At 56.4% G+C, this 15,332-nt stretch overlaps 1 protein-coding gene and 1 long non-coding RNA gene across 3 annotated transcripts in view; one reads left to right on the top strand and one right to left on the bottom strand.

Annotated features, from left to right (window-relative positions):
- LOC101693176 (NADH-cytochrome b5 reductase 3) overlaps positions 1-9,480 on the bottom strand; it is a 28,758-nt gene extending 19,278 nt beyond the window's left edge. Inside the window, exons 1-2 of one of the 2 annotated variants that reach the window (XM_045083759.1) lie at positions 9,336-9,480; positions 111-242 (exon numbers count right to left, since the gene is read on the bottom strand). In XM_045083759.1, the coding sequence (XP_044939694.1) occupies positions 111-242; positions 9,336-9,356 (153 nt within the window). In that variant the 5' untranslated portion in view covers positions 9,357-9,480. Of the gene's footprint in view, positions 1-110; positions 243-6,918; positions 7,034-9,335 lie in introns of those variants that run through there. The other variant, XM_004771193.3, reaches the window with a different exon arrangement.
- A 208-nt stretch (positions 9,481-9,688) lies between these two features.
- On the top strand, positions 9,689-14,077 carry LOC106003657. Its single transcript, XR_006607790.1, has 3 exons — positions 9,689-10,350; positions 10,657-10,828; positions 12,803-14,077. It is a non-coding gene; the product is annotated as an uncharacterized LOC106003657 (long non-coding RNA).
- Positions 14,078-15,332: the final 1,255 nt, after the last annotated feature.

Below are 15,332 nucleotides of genomic sequence, written 5' to 3'. Positions count from 1 at the left end.
AACTTGTTCCCTGAGCACAGGGCAGGCGCCAAGAAGCTCTGCGGGGCCAGAGGGAGGGCAAGGAGCCTCTGTGGCCCGGATGCTGCAAGCCTGGGGTGTCAGGCCCTCACCTCCTTGTCAATGAGCCGCAGCGGGTACTTGATGTCCGGGCTCTCAAGGGTGATGGCCGGGGCTGAGCGCTGGAACAGCTTCATGAGCAGGTTGTAGAGGAACCAGACTGGGGACAGGACCACGTGGCCCAACTGAAATGACAGGGAGAGAGCCACGAGGTCAGCTGGCCTGCCACCTGCCCTTCCCGCAAACACAACAGTTGGTTCACACCTCCAGGCCTCTGCTCATGCTGTCCCTTCTGCCAGGAGCACCCTCTCCCCACCACCCTCATCCAGGGAACCCTGGCATCCACTTTGGTGCCGGCTGGGAGAAGTTACAAAACCCAGGCACATGAAACCTATTGCTATATTTCTAAGTCACTGGCAAAGCTCCATTTCCCAGAGGAACCAGGACAAAGAAAGCTACATAACAGAGCATGTGTCCCTTTTCACTTTGGCTGCCAGGAAGCTCAGAGTAAAGTTCTCAAGTAATTGTGCTTAATCTTGGGCACTGAGTATCTGTGCTCCCTCCCTCTTTCCCTTCCTTTAGTCAACTTCTCTGCTCCCTCGTCCTGAGCCCGGAAGTTCTGCCTTCAGGTTTGAGGGACAGCTGAGGCACTGAACTGGGCATGGAGAGCTCTGCTCCTTGTTGGCTGTGTGATCCTGGCTAATTCCCTTGCCCTCTCTGAAATGAATTGGACCAGATGATTTGCAAGGACCCCTGAAACTCAGAGAGTCTACTGCCCAGAACCGTGATGAGCCCTACATGGTTGTTCAGCACCACTTTACAGATGAGCAAGCAGCTCAGAGAGGTGAACCAACTTGCCCAGAGTCCCACAGCAGGCGGGTGGGGAGCTACAATGTGAACCTGAGTCCACTGGCTTCCCCAGTCACACTCTTAAACATCTGGCCCATGCTCCCTCTCCTACGTGACCTTGAGAGGCTCCCCCTTGCCAGCCCCTTACCCCCCACAACTCAACCTCACAAACACCCTAAAAGATGGTTAGATTTTTATCTATCTTTTAAGTAGACTTACTTTTAAGATTTATTTATTTATGATGGGGAGAGACTTGAGCACACGGTGGAGCAGCAGAGGGAGAGGGAGAGTAAGGTCCAAGCAGACTCTATGCTGAGCACAGAGCCCGACACGGGGCTCGATCCCACAACCCGAGATCACGACCCAAGCCAAAACCAAGAGTCGGACACTCAACTGACTGTGCCACCTAGCACCGGTTAAAAAACACAAAACCCAAATTCCCTGGCCAGATAGCTCACTGCACTTCGGTTTACTTGGGGAGAAGAGCCTTACAGAAGCTAACAACTGGTCACCCATCCTCTCTAGCTGGTTTTGTCCCAGGGCAAATCACTCGGCCTCTCAGAGCTGTTTCTCCAACTGTGAAATAGGATCATTTCATCTGCCTCTAACCACGAGGGAAACAGTAAGGGCCATTCCCCAGGATAACTCAAAAATGGCACAAAAAAAAAACAAAGGAAGGTCAGAGAACTGGTCCTCATTAAAGGAAGCTCTTGTGGGTTAAACAGAGGCCCCCAAAGACATACCCACGCGGATCCTGGGAACGCAACCTGACCAATAATGGACCTTTGTTGATGCAACCCAGCTAAGGATGTGGGGCTAAGTATCTGGGATTATCCCGGTGGGTCCCCAACCCCATGACAAGTGTTCATATAAGAGAAAGAAGACTCAGAGTGAACTTGAAGACAGAGACAAAGACTGGAGGGAGGTGGCCAACAGCCAAGGAAGCTAAACGTTGTTGACAACCACGGGAAGTAGGGAGACAAGAAGGACCCTCCCCTAGACTTCCAGAGAGGGGCCCTGCCAGCACACTGATTTCAGACTTCTGGCCTCGGGAAGTGTGAGAGAATCATGTCTGCTGTCTTATGCCAGTTTTCGGTGACTCTTACAGTTCTAGGAAGCCGAGAGAGAGGCCAAAGAGACAGAGCACTGGAACGTGATGCGTGGCTTTGGATTATAATCTTGGGCCAGAAATAAAACAACTATAAAGGGCAATATTTTTTTTAAGATTTATTTATTATCTGAAGCAAAGAGAGACGAAAGAGCGCGCGCGCACAAGCAGGGGAGAGGCGGAGAGGGAGGGAGAGAATCTCAAGCAGGCTCCCCGTAGAGCACAGAGCCTGACATGACCCATTCCGTGACCATGACCTGAGCTGAAATCAAGAATCGGGATGCTCGACCACGGAACCACCCAGGCGCCCCTACAAAGGGCAATATTGAGACAACTGGTGAAATCTGAATTAAGGCCCATGGATTAGATAAGGGCATTGCAGGGGCGCCTAAGTGGTTCAGTCGGTTAAGCATCTGCCTTCAGCTCAGGTCATGATCCCAGAGTCCTGGGATCCAGTCCTACGATGGGGTCTAGGTGGGGAGCCTGCTTCTCCCCTTCCCTCTGCCTGCCACTCCCCCTGCTTGTGCTCGTGTTCTCTCTCTCTTCTGTCAAATAAATAAATAAAATCTTAAATCTTTAAAAAAAAAAAAAAGGTAGAAGAGCACTGCATCAATGTCACTTTCCTGAATCGATCACTATCCTGTAATAAGGCAACAGAATGCCTTTGTCCTTAGGAGATACACACTCAAGTATTTAGGGGCAAAGGGGCTTTGTACCTATACCTTACTCTTAAATAGTTAAATAATAATGAAATATACACACACCCACAATAACGCAAATACAGTAATCGTTAACTACATGAGGGACAAGGTCCGTCTGAGCAAAAAGTATACAGGAATTCACACATTATTGCAACTTTACTGTAAGTTTGAAATTATTTCAAAATAAAAAGTGGGTGTAGGGTGGGGAGGAGCCCACACTGGTGGTTCGAACAGTGAGGCTGAGATCCAAAAGTCCACACTGCTTCTCCAGAAAGCTGGCTCACATTTTTGTTCTCTAGCCATCACGGACACACCTCCCTAACTTTAGTTCTCTCAGCAAATGATCATGTGTTCTCCTTATCATCACCATACAAGTTCCCCTTTTTGCCTTGACTGCCAGGAAGCTCAAAGCCAAGTCCTTCGATTACACAGCTTCTTGAGGTAGCATATTCTGTGGAGCGTAATAACCCATCCTGGGACTCATCCTGGAAGTGGCTGGTGAGAGAGGACCTCGCCTCCCAAGGCCCACCCCGCTGCTCCCTGGCTTCCTAGACGCCTTGCCAGGATTCTCCACTTTCTATCCAGGATTCTCCACTTTCTATGGACCCAGGGAGGGTGCTCTGGCTGAGTACCTGAGGCCTCTTGGAGACTCAGTGTTCTCATCTGTAGAAGAAAGACTGACTGACTGCTCTGTTCGCCTTCTGGGGGAGCCGGGATATGAGCTGAGATGGGGGTGTCCAGGTTACAGAGGAATGTGGGTGCACACACAGGAACTTTGTCCTGCCGCCCTCAGTGGGCCTCTGCCAGCAGGGAGATGGAATACCCGGGTGAAGGAAGGGCAGAAGCACCATGGCCCCTGTTCCCTGAACCGGCCCAGCAGCTTCAAGTTACCTTGTGGCTGCTAAGGTTTCAGGCCCTTTGTTTGGGCTTAGAACAATGGGCCTCTCTCCCAGGCAGGGCCTCCAGGCTGGGTACAGCCTAGGCCCCACCCCACAGAGGCTCTGGTCTGTGACTAATGGGTCTGAAGGAAAGGCTCTCTAGAGCCAGCCAGGGCTCTCTTCTCCAACCCCACCCATCACAGCAGGGGCTGGGGCCACCAGGCAGGGGTCTCTGGCCACTGCCCATTTACCCAGCCCCCACCATATCCCAGACAGCACACAGTGTTTCACCCATCCTGGGACTCATTAAGGGGCCTGGCGGGCAGCCCTGGACTGGGGGGTCAGGAGGCCCAGGTCTGAAACCCCAGCTCAGGACCTCAGGGGGAGAACCTCAGCCTTTCTAGGCCCTGCCCTCCTCAAGTACAAGAGGACGTCCTATCTGGGGGCGGGGGGGGGGGGCTGGAGGGTGGGAGGTAGGGGGGACTGGGCGGGGGGATGATGGGAAAAGGCCTCACGCAGGGCTGGTGGGGCAACCGATCCCAAGCTGGGACTGCCCAGTGAACGACACAGGAGCAACCTGCGGTACTACTCCTCCTCTCGGCCTCAGGCCGCAGGCACCGTGTTCATCACCAGGTCACAGATAAGGAAACAGACCCAGAGAAGGGCCGTATCTCGCCCCAACTGCACCAAAGCCAATTCTCAGAACCACACTCACAAGGGATATAACTGTCCCTATTCCTCAAGTGACTTCCCTGTGGTCGGTCCTACAGCAAGTCAGGGGAGAAGCCAGGACTCAGCACCAGGCCCGTCTAGCTCTTCCCAGGCCAGGACAGGTGCCCTCTCAGTGCCCTGGCCACAGAGCCCGAGGCCCGAATCCCACCCACCACTGTCCCATATCCTGCCTCCCACAATGAGGCCCCAACTGCCAAGCCAACGATGGGGCCCCCAGTCCCTCCTCAAACACCCGCGATGGCTCCCTCCCCCCCCCCCCCCCCCCCCCCCCCCCCCCCCCCCCCCGCCTACATTCCTACTGTATGGCTACAGCTCTGGCCAAAAGCCCTTCTTGCCTCGGGCCTTTGCACAGTCTTCCTTCTGCCCCAATCACCCTTCTTCTTCCCTCATCCAGACAGGAAACTCCTACTGATCCTTCCGAGCCCAGGTCAAAGATCAAATCTTCCTTGACTGGCCCTACCTAGCTAATCTGGCCCTCAGTGGACTTCCACAGCCCCTGCTCCCCTCTGCAAACTCGGTGGGGGTGGGGAGAATCCGCAAGCCCCTCCCAGTCAATCAGAGAAGCCCTATCTTTTGGGAGCACTGTTTAGGGAGAGAGTGGAGTGAACTTACATTAGCAGGAAATCCCCATTGGAAGGAGCCCTGCAGATGGACTGAAATGACCGTAACGGCCAGCTGGAGTTGGGTCTGGGGCTCCCTGGAGGTTTATTCTCCCCAGACCTTGGCCAAGTTTGATAACACAAGACCCCCTGGGCCTGCAGCTCGCTCTGCAATTGGCAAAAGGCCTTCCCTTGCATTTCCTCACTGACCCACAGCAGTCCGTGAGAGTCGGGCCCACCGCATTCATGTGACAAATGAGGAAACGGAGGCGTCGAGGCCCGGGTAGAGTCTGGGCTTGGGTCCCCAATTCTCTGTCACTTATCGCTCACTTGCCCCAAGCCCACAAACACTGGCTGTGACAAAGATCCCAGGTCAACAGCTCCGAAGGCAAGTCCTGAACACAGGCTGCAGCCCCCGCAGAGCCCTTCCAGAGGCCAGGTACCAGCCTCGGGGACCACGGATGCCAGCCTGCGCTCCAACGGCCCGTGTGTGGTCACAGCTGACGTGCCACAGCAGACCCCAGAGCAGGAACCCCAGGAGGTAGACATCTGGGTGTCTCCTCACCACGGCACACCCCCCCCCCAGAGACACTTGGTAAATATTTGTGGAAAAAAATCCAGGGCCCACCCCCACCCCAGGCCGTTCTCTGACTCCCTTTATTTTGTCTGGAAGTTTCAGGAACCAGGGAAAGAGGCCAGGTCCATCCTGGGCAAGCTCAGGGCACCCGCTTACCCTGTCCCTTTGAAAAACCCACAGCCCTTCACAGAGCACAGGCCAAGGTGGCTAGGACCCTTGCTCCCACCCTGCTGGGCACAGCCGCCTTCCAGAGGTCCGGAAGGATCAGTGCCCTGGGCCCGGAAGGAGCTGCTCCCATGGGCAGTAGACAAATGTCATCCGCCTTCCTTCTAGTCCCCACTCCCCGTGACGGGGCTACATAGAGCACCTAATTATCTCTCATAACCCTGTAAGCCCAGAGACCGGAGCTATTACCACTCCCAACCAGGCAAGGAAGCAGAGGCCGGGACGACAGACCTGGCCCAAGGGCCAGCATTTGAACCCAGGCATCTGACTCAAGTCCACGCCCTGAGTCACTGTACAACAGTCTCTGTGCCCGTGGGCCCCGTGTGGCCCCGAGAGAGCAGAGGTGGGTTTGCAAGCCTACACCTTCCTATCCGGGGAGGCAGCTGTGGGCTGTCAGTCCTTCAGGCCATAAACCCCAGGAAGCACACCTCACACCAGAATTGTGCCGGATTCGGGGGACACAAGCCACGGGACCCTGCCCCTGAGGAACTCAAGCCAGTGGGAAGACAGACACAGCCAGGGGAAAGGGTACAGTGGAAAGGTAAAGACTTCAGCTCCCAAAAATGGAAGGCTTTCCCAGATTCACAAGGGGTAGGGATGCTCTGTTCCCGCAACTTGGGAGTAGAATGTGCTCTGCCGGGCGCCCCCACACCCAGCGCAGGCCACTGCTCCCACCCCTGCACGCAGTGGCCAGAGGAAACAGAAGGCAGATGGCTGAGCCCAAGGCCCCACCCCAGCTCCCGCTCAGCCGAGCTGCTCATACACAGACACACACATGTACCCACGCGTACAACCAGGTCACCACAGCCACTGGGGGGCGGGGGGGGGGGTCTGGGAGACAGGTGCCTGCCTCCCAGACCTTGACCTGATGCCCCTCCGGGGCTGTGCTCTGCCCCTCAGGGAATCCTCCACCTGCCTCTCCTCACCTCTGCTGACACAGGAGGGGGAGAGGGGAAGGAGCAGCCAAAGTCCCGGGATGTCTCCAGGGAGCGCCCAGCACACCCACCACTGCTGAGGGGCTGGGTAGCCCCCCACTCCGCCACCCTCCCCAGGGCAGCCCACCCTGCTGCTCAGCCCCTGGAATTCCCTACTGGGACCAGACATGCCATCCACTCTACCCGGGCTAGGTCTGAGGGAGCAGGGTGAGCCCTCCCCAGGCGCCAGCTCCCTGTGCCAAGGCTTAGAGGCTTACCTGCCTTGTCGCCCACCAGCTGTCCTGCAGGGATCTGGGTGTCCACCTCCCTCCTGGCCTCCTTCTCAGGAAGTGGAAGGAAGTGGGAGGGGGTGGAGGAAGTTCTGCAGGGGGGGCTCCTGGCTCGCAGCTGTGGGGGAAGGGAACGCGGGAGGAGGGGCAGGGGGACAGCAATGGGGCTCTCAGCAGAGAAGACACAGCCCTGCTCTCCTGGGGCCAGGGATGAAGGCCACAGACTAGGCAGAGAGCTGGGGGGGGGGGGCAGTGGAAAGCCTGGGACTCTACCTGTGATGGCAGCCTGTCAGGGCCCCCTGAGCACTCAATGGCTGAGCTGGGGACAGGGGAGCCACAGTCCTAGATGGCTGGCCAGTCCCCCAGTGTTCCCCCCAGGTGGCTGACTAGACTCTGGAGCCAACCCCTGAACCGGGGGTGGGGGGGCTGGAGCACGGGAGGAGGCTTCCTGCGGAGCCTGCATGTCCCAGATAAGGCGCCCCGAGCAGTCTGCTGGGCAGAGCTGGAGCCAGCCCCCTGCAGACCCTGTAGAGCCTGAGCCCAGGAGGCCTAGCTAGGGTCTGCGGTGGGTATTTCGGGCTAAGCGGGAATCCGAGCAGGGCAAACAAGGAAGGGGCCATCCCTGCCCAGCCACGGGGGGGGGGGGCATGTAGGGGGACCGGCCTGCCATCCGGGATGGCGGCTCCCTGTCCCCAGCACAGCTCAGTGCTCAGAGGGCTCCTTGGGCAGAGGAGGCCGAGGAGTTACTGAGTCTCCTGATCCCCAGACAGGGCTCTGCCCCCACAAGGCGGTTGCCAGGGAGCCTTGGCTCTTCAGCAAAAATGGATGGAGCAGCCACACGCTGGGGACGCTGGGGACGCAGTGACAAATCCTACCACCAGCAGCCAGAAGGTGAGAAGCACAGCAGGTAAACAGCCGGGGTGGGGGTCAGGGGTCGAGGAGCACGTTCCTCTGCAGCTGAGTAATGCCCATGGGTTCGCCCCGGGCAAGGCTGCTGCACGGTCTGAATGTCCCCCAGAGTCCTGGGCTGGGCCACAACTTCAGGCCAAGAGGCCTTTTGGCCTCATGAGGAGGAGCCCTCACAGAGGGAGGAGGCAGGCACCCTCCAAACCCTGGGCGCCTGGGGTGGGGACGGCGGTGGAGGCAAGCGGTCCTGCGCCTCGTCCTTAGTGCCAGCCCTGTGGCCTGTGGCCTGCTCCCCATGTCCAGCCAGCACCGGGGACCACAGTGTGTGCAGGGATCTGGGCAGCTGCCCTCTGGCTACAGCCTTCTCAAGGAGCACACGGCCCCAGCCCCACCGTGGGGGCTTTTGAGAAATCCAAGGGCAGAGGCGTGGGGGGCTGGGGAGGCCCTGCGCCAGTCCAAAAGGGACAGCAGGATGGTGGACTTTGGAGCCCACAAATCCAGGCCCTGCCAGGCATCGGCAGGTGACCAAGTGTGAGCTGCATTTCTTCATCTGTGAAATGCCGCTCACAAGTCAGTCAGCTTCTAGCCTTACCCGGGGAGCCGGAGGCGAGCCCAGCCGGGCAGCCCCGCAGGGCCCCTTCCAGCCAGACTAGGGTGCCGCGGAGTCAATGAGGCCCCAAGAAGCCACAGACCCAGCCACCAAGAGAGAGTGCACACCAACGGCACTCCCACGCCCACGTGCTCTCAGACGCTCTCACACACATTCACTCCCGCCTGCTCACTCAGCCACACAGGCTGCTCGGCCACACACCTCCACACGCACACTGGCCACCACGCCCGGCCCATGGATTCACGCTCAGCCACACCTCTGCACCCTCGAACGCATGCCCATTCACGCTCACTCTCGTGCACACTCACACTTCACACCCAGTCACTTCATATATTCAACCAGCCGCCTAGTTGCACGCACAAACGCGTGTGCGTTCACAGTGCCACGCACTCTCGTGCACACCCACACGTCACCCCGTCGTGTCATTTATTCACACTCAGCCACACACGTGCGCTCTCAAACTCATTCCCATCCACACTCACACTCGCTCACCGGCACACTCGGTCACACTCCAACTCTCCCTGCCACACCCTCTCCCACCCGCACTCGCTCGCAGGGCTCAGGCGCAGCCCGCTCCTCCCTGCACAGGGCGGGACCGGGCGGGACCAGGCGGGACCAGGCGGGATGGAGGGGGGGGTGGGATGCGGGCGAGCGGGCGGGGCGTCCAGTGTCCGTCAGCCGGGTGCCCGCCCCCGGAGCCCGCCGCCCGCACGCCCCCCCACCCGGGTCAGGAGAGCTGGGTCCCGGGGACGGAGGAGGGCCGGGGCGTGAGTCGCGGCTCCCGCGGGACACGCGCGGGGCGGGGTGGGCCGGGTGGGGTCCCCGTGCCCCCCGTCCCCGCGGCCCCCCGCGCCCCGTCCCCGCGGCCCCCGCGCCCCTCCCCGCCTACCGTGCTCAGCTGGGCCCCCATCGTGGCGCCGCACGGTGCTCCTCCGCCGCTGCCGAGACAGTCGGGCCGCCGCGCCCAGGCCCCGCCCCCCGGTCGCGTCACCTCGGCGGGGGGCGGGGCCGCGCGGCCCCAGGCGGCGGCGGCGTTGGGGTCTCGGTGCGAGCGCGCAGCCGGGCTCCGGCCCGCGGGGCGGCCTGGAGTCGCACGTCGGCCTTCTCTGGGTCCCTTTTGTCACCAGAAAGAGGGAAGGTGGCGCCCCTCCTCGACGGGATCCGGAACAGAAAATCCGGAAGCGGCCAGGCCACGCCTGGCCTAAAGTCGGACCGGGGCACCTAGCGCGGCGCTGGGCCTCACGGGCCTTCCCGGTCCTGACACTGCTTCGCTGCGTCCCCCTCCCGGCCTTTGATCCCGCTGTTCCCTCTCAACGGGACACTGTCCCCAGCTGCCTTAGGGCCGCCCCCGCTCACTGTTTGGCCGCAGGCCAAATAGCTCTTCCTGCCGCTGAAGTCATCCCACTGTGTTCCCTCCTGGGGTGGCCTGTCCCCAGGCCCACTGCATCCCAGGGGACTGTGGGCTCCCTGAGGGCAAGACTTATTATTATTATTTTTTTTAAGATTTATTTATTAGAAAGGGAGAGGGAGAGAATTCTCAAGCGGGATCCTCTGGCCTGCCCCGCCCCACGCTGAGCGCACAGCCTGATGGGGCTCAATCCCAGAATCCTGCCATCACGACCTGAGCCAAAATCAGGAGTCCCCAGGGGTATAGTGGCTGCTCAGTAAATACTTGTTGGAAGAGTGAGCTGAACAGCCCATGCTGGCTCCAGGGAGGCTCTCTGGCCTTGGCCTCCTGGAACGGCCTTGGACTCAGAAGTGAGCTTCTGTGGGATGTGAGCTTCTGTTAGTCTGACTGCTCAGGCTGCCGGCCCCATGTCCCTGCAATGTGATGCTGTCCAGGCAGAGAAGAACTCGGCCTTCCAGGCAGAAGGAGCTGGACAGAACCTGGAGGTAGAAGCAAGGTGAACAGACACCGGGTCGCAAACACCAGAGGCTCACTGTGCCCGGAGCTGGACCAGGGGGCACAATGAGATTATGTAAAGCCAGGATGAGGCAGTGTGGGGACCTGGGTGGAGGGCACAGCGACGGGGGTAAATGTGGGGAGGATTTAGGCATGTGGGGGAGAGAAGGGCTGGTTTTGAAAGGCAACGGGACAGCATGGAGGGAGGGACAGAGAAACAGATCTAAGGGTGAATGTCACAGCAGATCAGTCAGGTATAATTTGTCTTATTGATCTCAATTTTCTTTTTCTTTTTTTTTTTTTTTAGTAATCTATGCCCAGCATGGGGCTCAAACTCAGGACCCTGAGATCAAAAGTTGCATACTCCCCTGACTGAGCCAGGCCGGTGCCCCCTTACTGAACACAATTTTAATATTATGAAGGAAGTAATCAAATCAGAAAGCTTGTCTTCAGAGTGTGCAGCCAGTAACTTCCCACGGGTAGGTCCTTCTTAGGATAAGCGCCCTTGTCCACAGACGCCTTCCACTGAGGCCCGGGAGCAGATGACCCCTGACCTCTTGTTTTCCCCAGTCACTTCTGGTTTTCTTCGTATCCCTTAATGACGATGATTATCACAAATGTGGACATGTGATGTTGGAGGTCGCTCTCCTTGTGAAATCTGGAGGTGACTGACTTGGCTTTCTCCTTTCGGTCAGCCATCCTCACAAGCTAGGAAGAATTCCCACACAGGGATTTTCCTCGAAAGATCCATCCCTTAACTGGCATTCAATACACAAACAAAACTTAAGTACCATTTAGACTAAGGCTATAAATGCTAGTCCAGCAAACAGTCCCACAAAATCAGAATTAAGACAATCTATTTTTCTGTCTTGTAGTATTATTTAAATTATTAGATGTCTTTGTAGACTCAAGAAGGAAATAGCCTTCCTCCTGAAGTCGTCATGTTATTACCGCCTTTCGTAGGATTTTATTAACTCTCCACTTCTCTTTATTTATCTCTCGGAACCTCTTCATTTTTTCTGTATATAAAATTAACAGTGTTCATAATCAACACAAATCGTTGAAGCGTTTTGCTTTCACTGTAATAAATCCTGTCTGTGTTTACACCTCAACTCAGTAACACACGTCAGTATGTAAAGCACAAAAAGAGATTCCACTCCTAGTTACATCTGTAAGTGTCTCTGGAAAGCGACTCACCTGCCAGGCCCGGCCTCACATGGGTGTTGGCTCCGGCTTGCCAGTGAGACCACAGTCCGTGGCTACACATGAGTTTGGGGAGGCCAGACCTGGTACATGAGTGGACAAAAATTGAAGCTGAAGCCAAAACTAGGGGCAGATTTTTGTCTGCCTGGGACACCCATATGATCTGGACACTTGTTTGAGCCCTAGGTAGTGCCAACTCCAATATCCCCAGAGACCCCTTGTAGCCACACCATCCAGCTGGCTTGGGCCCCAGGCCTAGCAATCCTGTCCTCCGGCTGCCCCAGCCCAGAAAAGGGACTGGGTGCACCTGTCCGGGTGCACCTGTCTTGCCCAGTTTAATAATCTGGGCCTCGACTCCCAAGAGTTCCTTCCTTTAGATACGCTTACAATGGCTGAGTGCCTATTGCTTTCCAGGGGACCACCATTATGACTCTTGTCCCCTTTTCTCTGGGCTCCCCTCGTCTCCCTCCTGTCTGATCCTGCGTGCATCTTGGGAGATGGGATGTCCGTTCAGGGGTGGTAGACAATGCGGTTTGAGGGAGCTGTGGCTCTGTTCCTTTGGAGAGAGAGGGATAGACTCTGTGGGAGCTGCTCACCTCTGCAGGTCTAAAGAGGAACCATAGTGTTGGGGAGAATGTGGGGCACACAGAAAAGAGCAGGGTTGACATTGACTAGGTGGCCCCCTCCTGCCCTTGAGACTCAAACCGAGATGGTAGGTTTAACTGCCATTCACGGTGTGACAGGCTCAGGCCTTCCCCTTTCAGGGTCCTCCTCTGAGAAACCTTGGGCTGCGGGTGTCGGGGAGGGCACAGTGCCTCAAAACCACTTCTACTTCTGATTTTTTTTTTTCGGGGGCCCTCAGACTTGGAAAAATACCCAGTGTTCAGAGAAATTGCAAGAATAGTACCACGAGGGAACGCCTGGGTGGCTTACTCTTGATTTTGGCTCAGGTTCTGATGTGGGGGTCATGAGATCGAGCCCTGCGTCAGGCTCTCTGCTCTTCAGGGAGTCTGCCTGAGGTTTTCTCTCTCTCCTCCCTCTGCCCCAGCCCCTGCTCATGCTCTCTAAATAAACACACACACACACACACACACACACAAATAAATAAAATCTTTACCAAAAAAAGAACAGTGGGATGAACTAGCAGCGTCACCAACGGTCATCATTTGACCTCTCTGTCCCTCTCTTTCTCCCTCCTTCTTTCCCAGCTGTTTTTTTTTTTTTTAAGATTTTATTTATTTATTTGACAGAGAGATCACAAGTAGGCAGAGAGAGAGGAGGAAGAAGATCCCTGATGAGCAGAGCGCCTGATACAGGACTCGATTCCAGGACCCTGAGATCATGACCCGAGCTGAAGGCAGAGGCTTTAACCCACGGAGCCACCCCGGCGCCCCGCCCAGCTGTTTTCTTTTGCCGCACCTTGGAGAGTTATAGTCACCGATCCGTGACCTTCCACCTCTGAACACTTGACCGCATTTCTCCTGAGAACAACGCCATTCTTTTACAGACCACGGTGACATGATCCAATTCAGGAAACTGAACACGGACCCAACACTGTGACCTCGTCGTCCCCAGACCCCAGTCCAACTGCCCCAGCTGCCCCTATAATGTCCTTTCCAGCTATTATTTTTTCTGGCTCAGGCTCTAATCCCAGGTTCAGGGTGGCGTTTACTCGGCAGATCTCTTAGTCTCCTTTGGGTCAGAGGGCAGGGGACAGACGGTTCGCTTGGTGTGCGCTGCGGGGTCCGCCGACAATCCCGTAACTTCCGTGCGATCCGAAGGTCCTCATCCCCCACCTTGGTTTTCTCATCTGCCGAAGCTCCTTGCCTGAATCAAGGATCATCATGGCGGTTTAACCGGTTTCCTAGTTGCCTTGGAAAGAAAGGAAAAAAAAAAAAAAGACCTTTGTCCTAATCATTCTTTAAGATCCAAGGAGCCAAAGAACAGAAACTCCTCACAGCCCGGTTTGCCTTCTGGGCACACGCTGTCCGCTGTCCCTGAGGATTCCCTACCCCACTCAGGTGTTTGATCCTGGGGAGGGGCTGAGAGACAGGGTGGAGAAAACTTTAGTTTCATTTTATAGAAGAGGAAACTGAGGCCCACAATGAGGAGAGAAGTGGGCAGCAGTTTTCAGCGCCTTCCACAGACCAGGGTAGGAGTTTGGAAACGAAGCTTTCAGGTTGACTGCGGGGCAGAATTTCAGGGTCCAGGTTGGGGCTCTCTGACCCCCGACAATACCCTGGTCCCTGTGACCTGTGCAGGACCTAGGTTGTCAGATTTAGCAAATAAAAATACAGGATGCCTGATTAAATGTGAATTTCAGCTAAACCATGAATAATGATTTGAGTATAAGAATGTCCCAAATAAAGCACTTAAAACACACACTAAAAATAATACTAAACCCTCATGATGTCTGGGATGTTTGAACTGACTCAAAGTCTGCCAATTAAGATACATGACACCTGGGGCACCTGGGTGGCTCAGTGGGTTGTCTCTGCCTTCGGCTCAGGTCATGATCCTGCGGTCCTGGGATTGAGCCCTGAATCAGGCTCTCTGCTCGGCAGGGAGCCTGCTTCCCTTCCTCTCTCTCTGCCTGCCTCTCTGCCTGTCAAATAAATAAATAAATAAATCGGAAAAAAAAAAAAAAAAAAAGCATGACACCCAGTTCAATTTTAATTTTAATTGTTTTCAGGGAAACAATAATTTTCAAACTCAGAGGTAGGGAATTAAAACACGTGTGGCAGATGTTATCCAATGCAAGAAGTGAGGCCGGTGAAGTTGGGGCCTGCAGGCCCGGGAGGTGTTGTCCTTCTGAAAGTATTTGACAGCCCTGGGGGAGGGGCTTAAGTTTGGAGAGTCAAGGCCAAACAGTTCTAGAAATCTCCCTCTGGGGGCGCCTGGCTGGCTCAGCTGGTAGAGCATGCAATTCTTGACCTCATGGTCGTGAGTTCAAGCCCTATGTTGGGTGTAGAGCTTACTTAAAGATAAAAAAAAGAAAGAAAGAAAGAAAGAAAGAAAAAGCTCCCTCTGGCTATGGGGCAGCAGGAGCTTGGGCAGAGGTGAGCAAAGCTAAAGGTCAAGGACCCATCCGGGGACAGTTGCGGTGGCCAGTGACATGTCAGGAGGTTCGGGCCAATGGTCAGGGGATGAAAAGAACATTCAGGTGGCAGGACCTATGGGGCCTGAGGCCCAGCAGCTCAGGAAGGTGGCGCAGCGCTTCTGGACTGGCATGGGGGAGGGTAAGTTTGGGGCACTGTGGGAGGGGGCAGGGAAGGCCTGAGAGGCAATGGGGTTGGGCACCTGTAGTTCAGCAGGGGCCAGGCCCAAGGAGGAGAGTGTGGCCCTGGGACAGGGAAGGAGGGACACAGGGCTAGGGCGCGCTGGGGGTCTGCACAGCAGTGCCTGGGAGGCATCACCGGCCACATTAGGTCCCCCAGTTCATTCCTGCCTTGGAGGGGCTAGCTGGACTGCAGGGCCCTGGAAAGGGTCTGGGGGAGTCCAAAGCTGCCAGATCACCTGCCTCCCCCCACCCCTAGCTGAGTGTCTGGAGAGGCCCTGGAATGATCTGTTGGGAGCTCATGTATTCCTCTCCTGGGGCATCTGCAATGTGGAGACAGAGAGAGCTTATGGGGTTCTGGAGCAGTGGGAGAAGCAGCAGGGACTGGGGCGACTTCCCGGCCAGAAGCGTTACTGGTGGAATCTAGTCACCTGCTCCAGTGCTTCGATGGCAGGGTGGGGGGAGGGGCGGAGTAGAGGGGGTTGCGGCAACAGGAGGTCAGC

This window comes from Mustela putorius, unplaced genomic scaffold (assembly GCF_011764305.1).
Source record: "Mustela putorius furo isolate JIRA1106 unplaced genomic scaffold, ASM1176430v1.1 tig00000738_pilon_pilon_pilon, whole genome shotgun sequence".
In the NCBI taxonomy this organism is placed as follows: domain Eukaryota; kingdom Metazoa; phylum Chordata; class Mammalia; order Carnivora; family Mustelidae; genus Mustela; species Mustela putorius.
The sequence above is the reverse complement of the archived record's forward strand: the minus strand, read 5'-3'. Positions and strand labels throughout refer to the sequence as shown.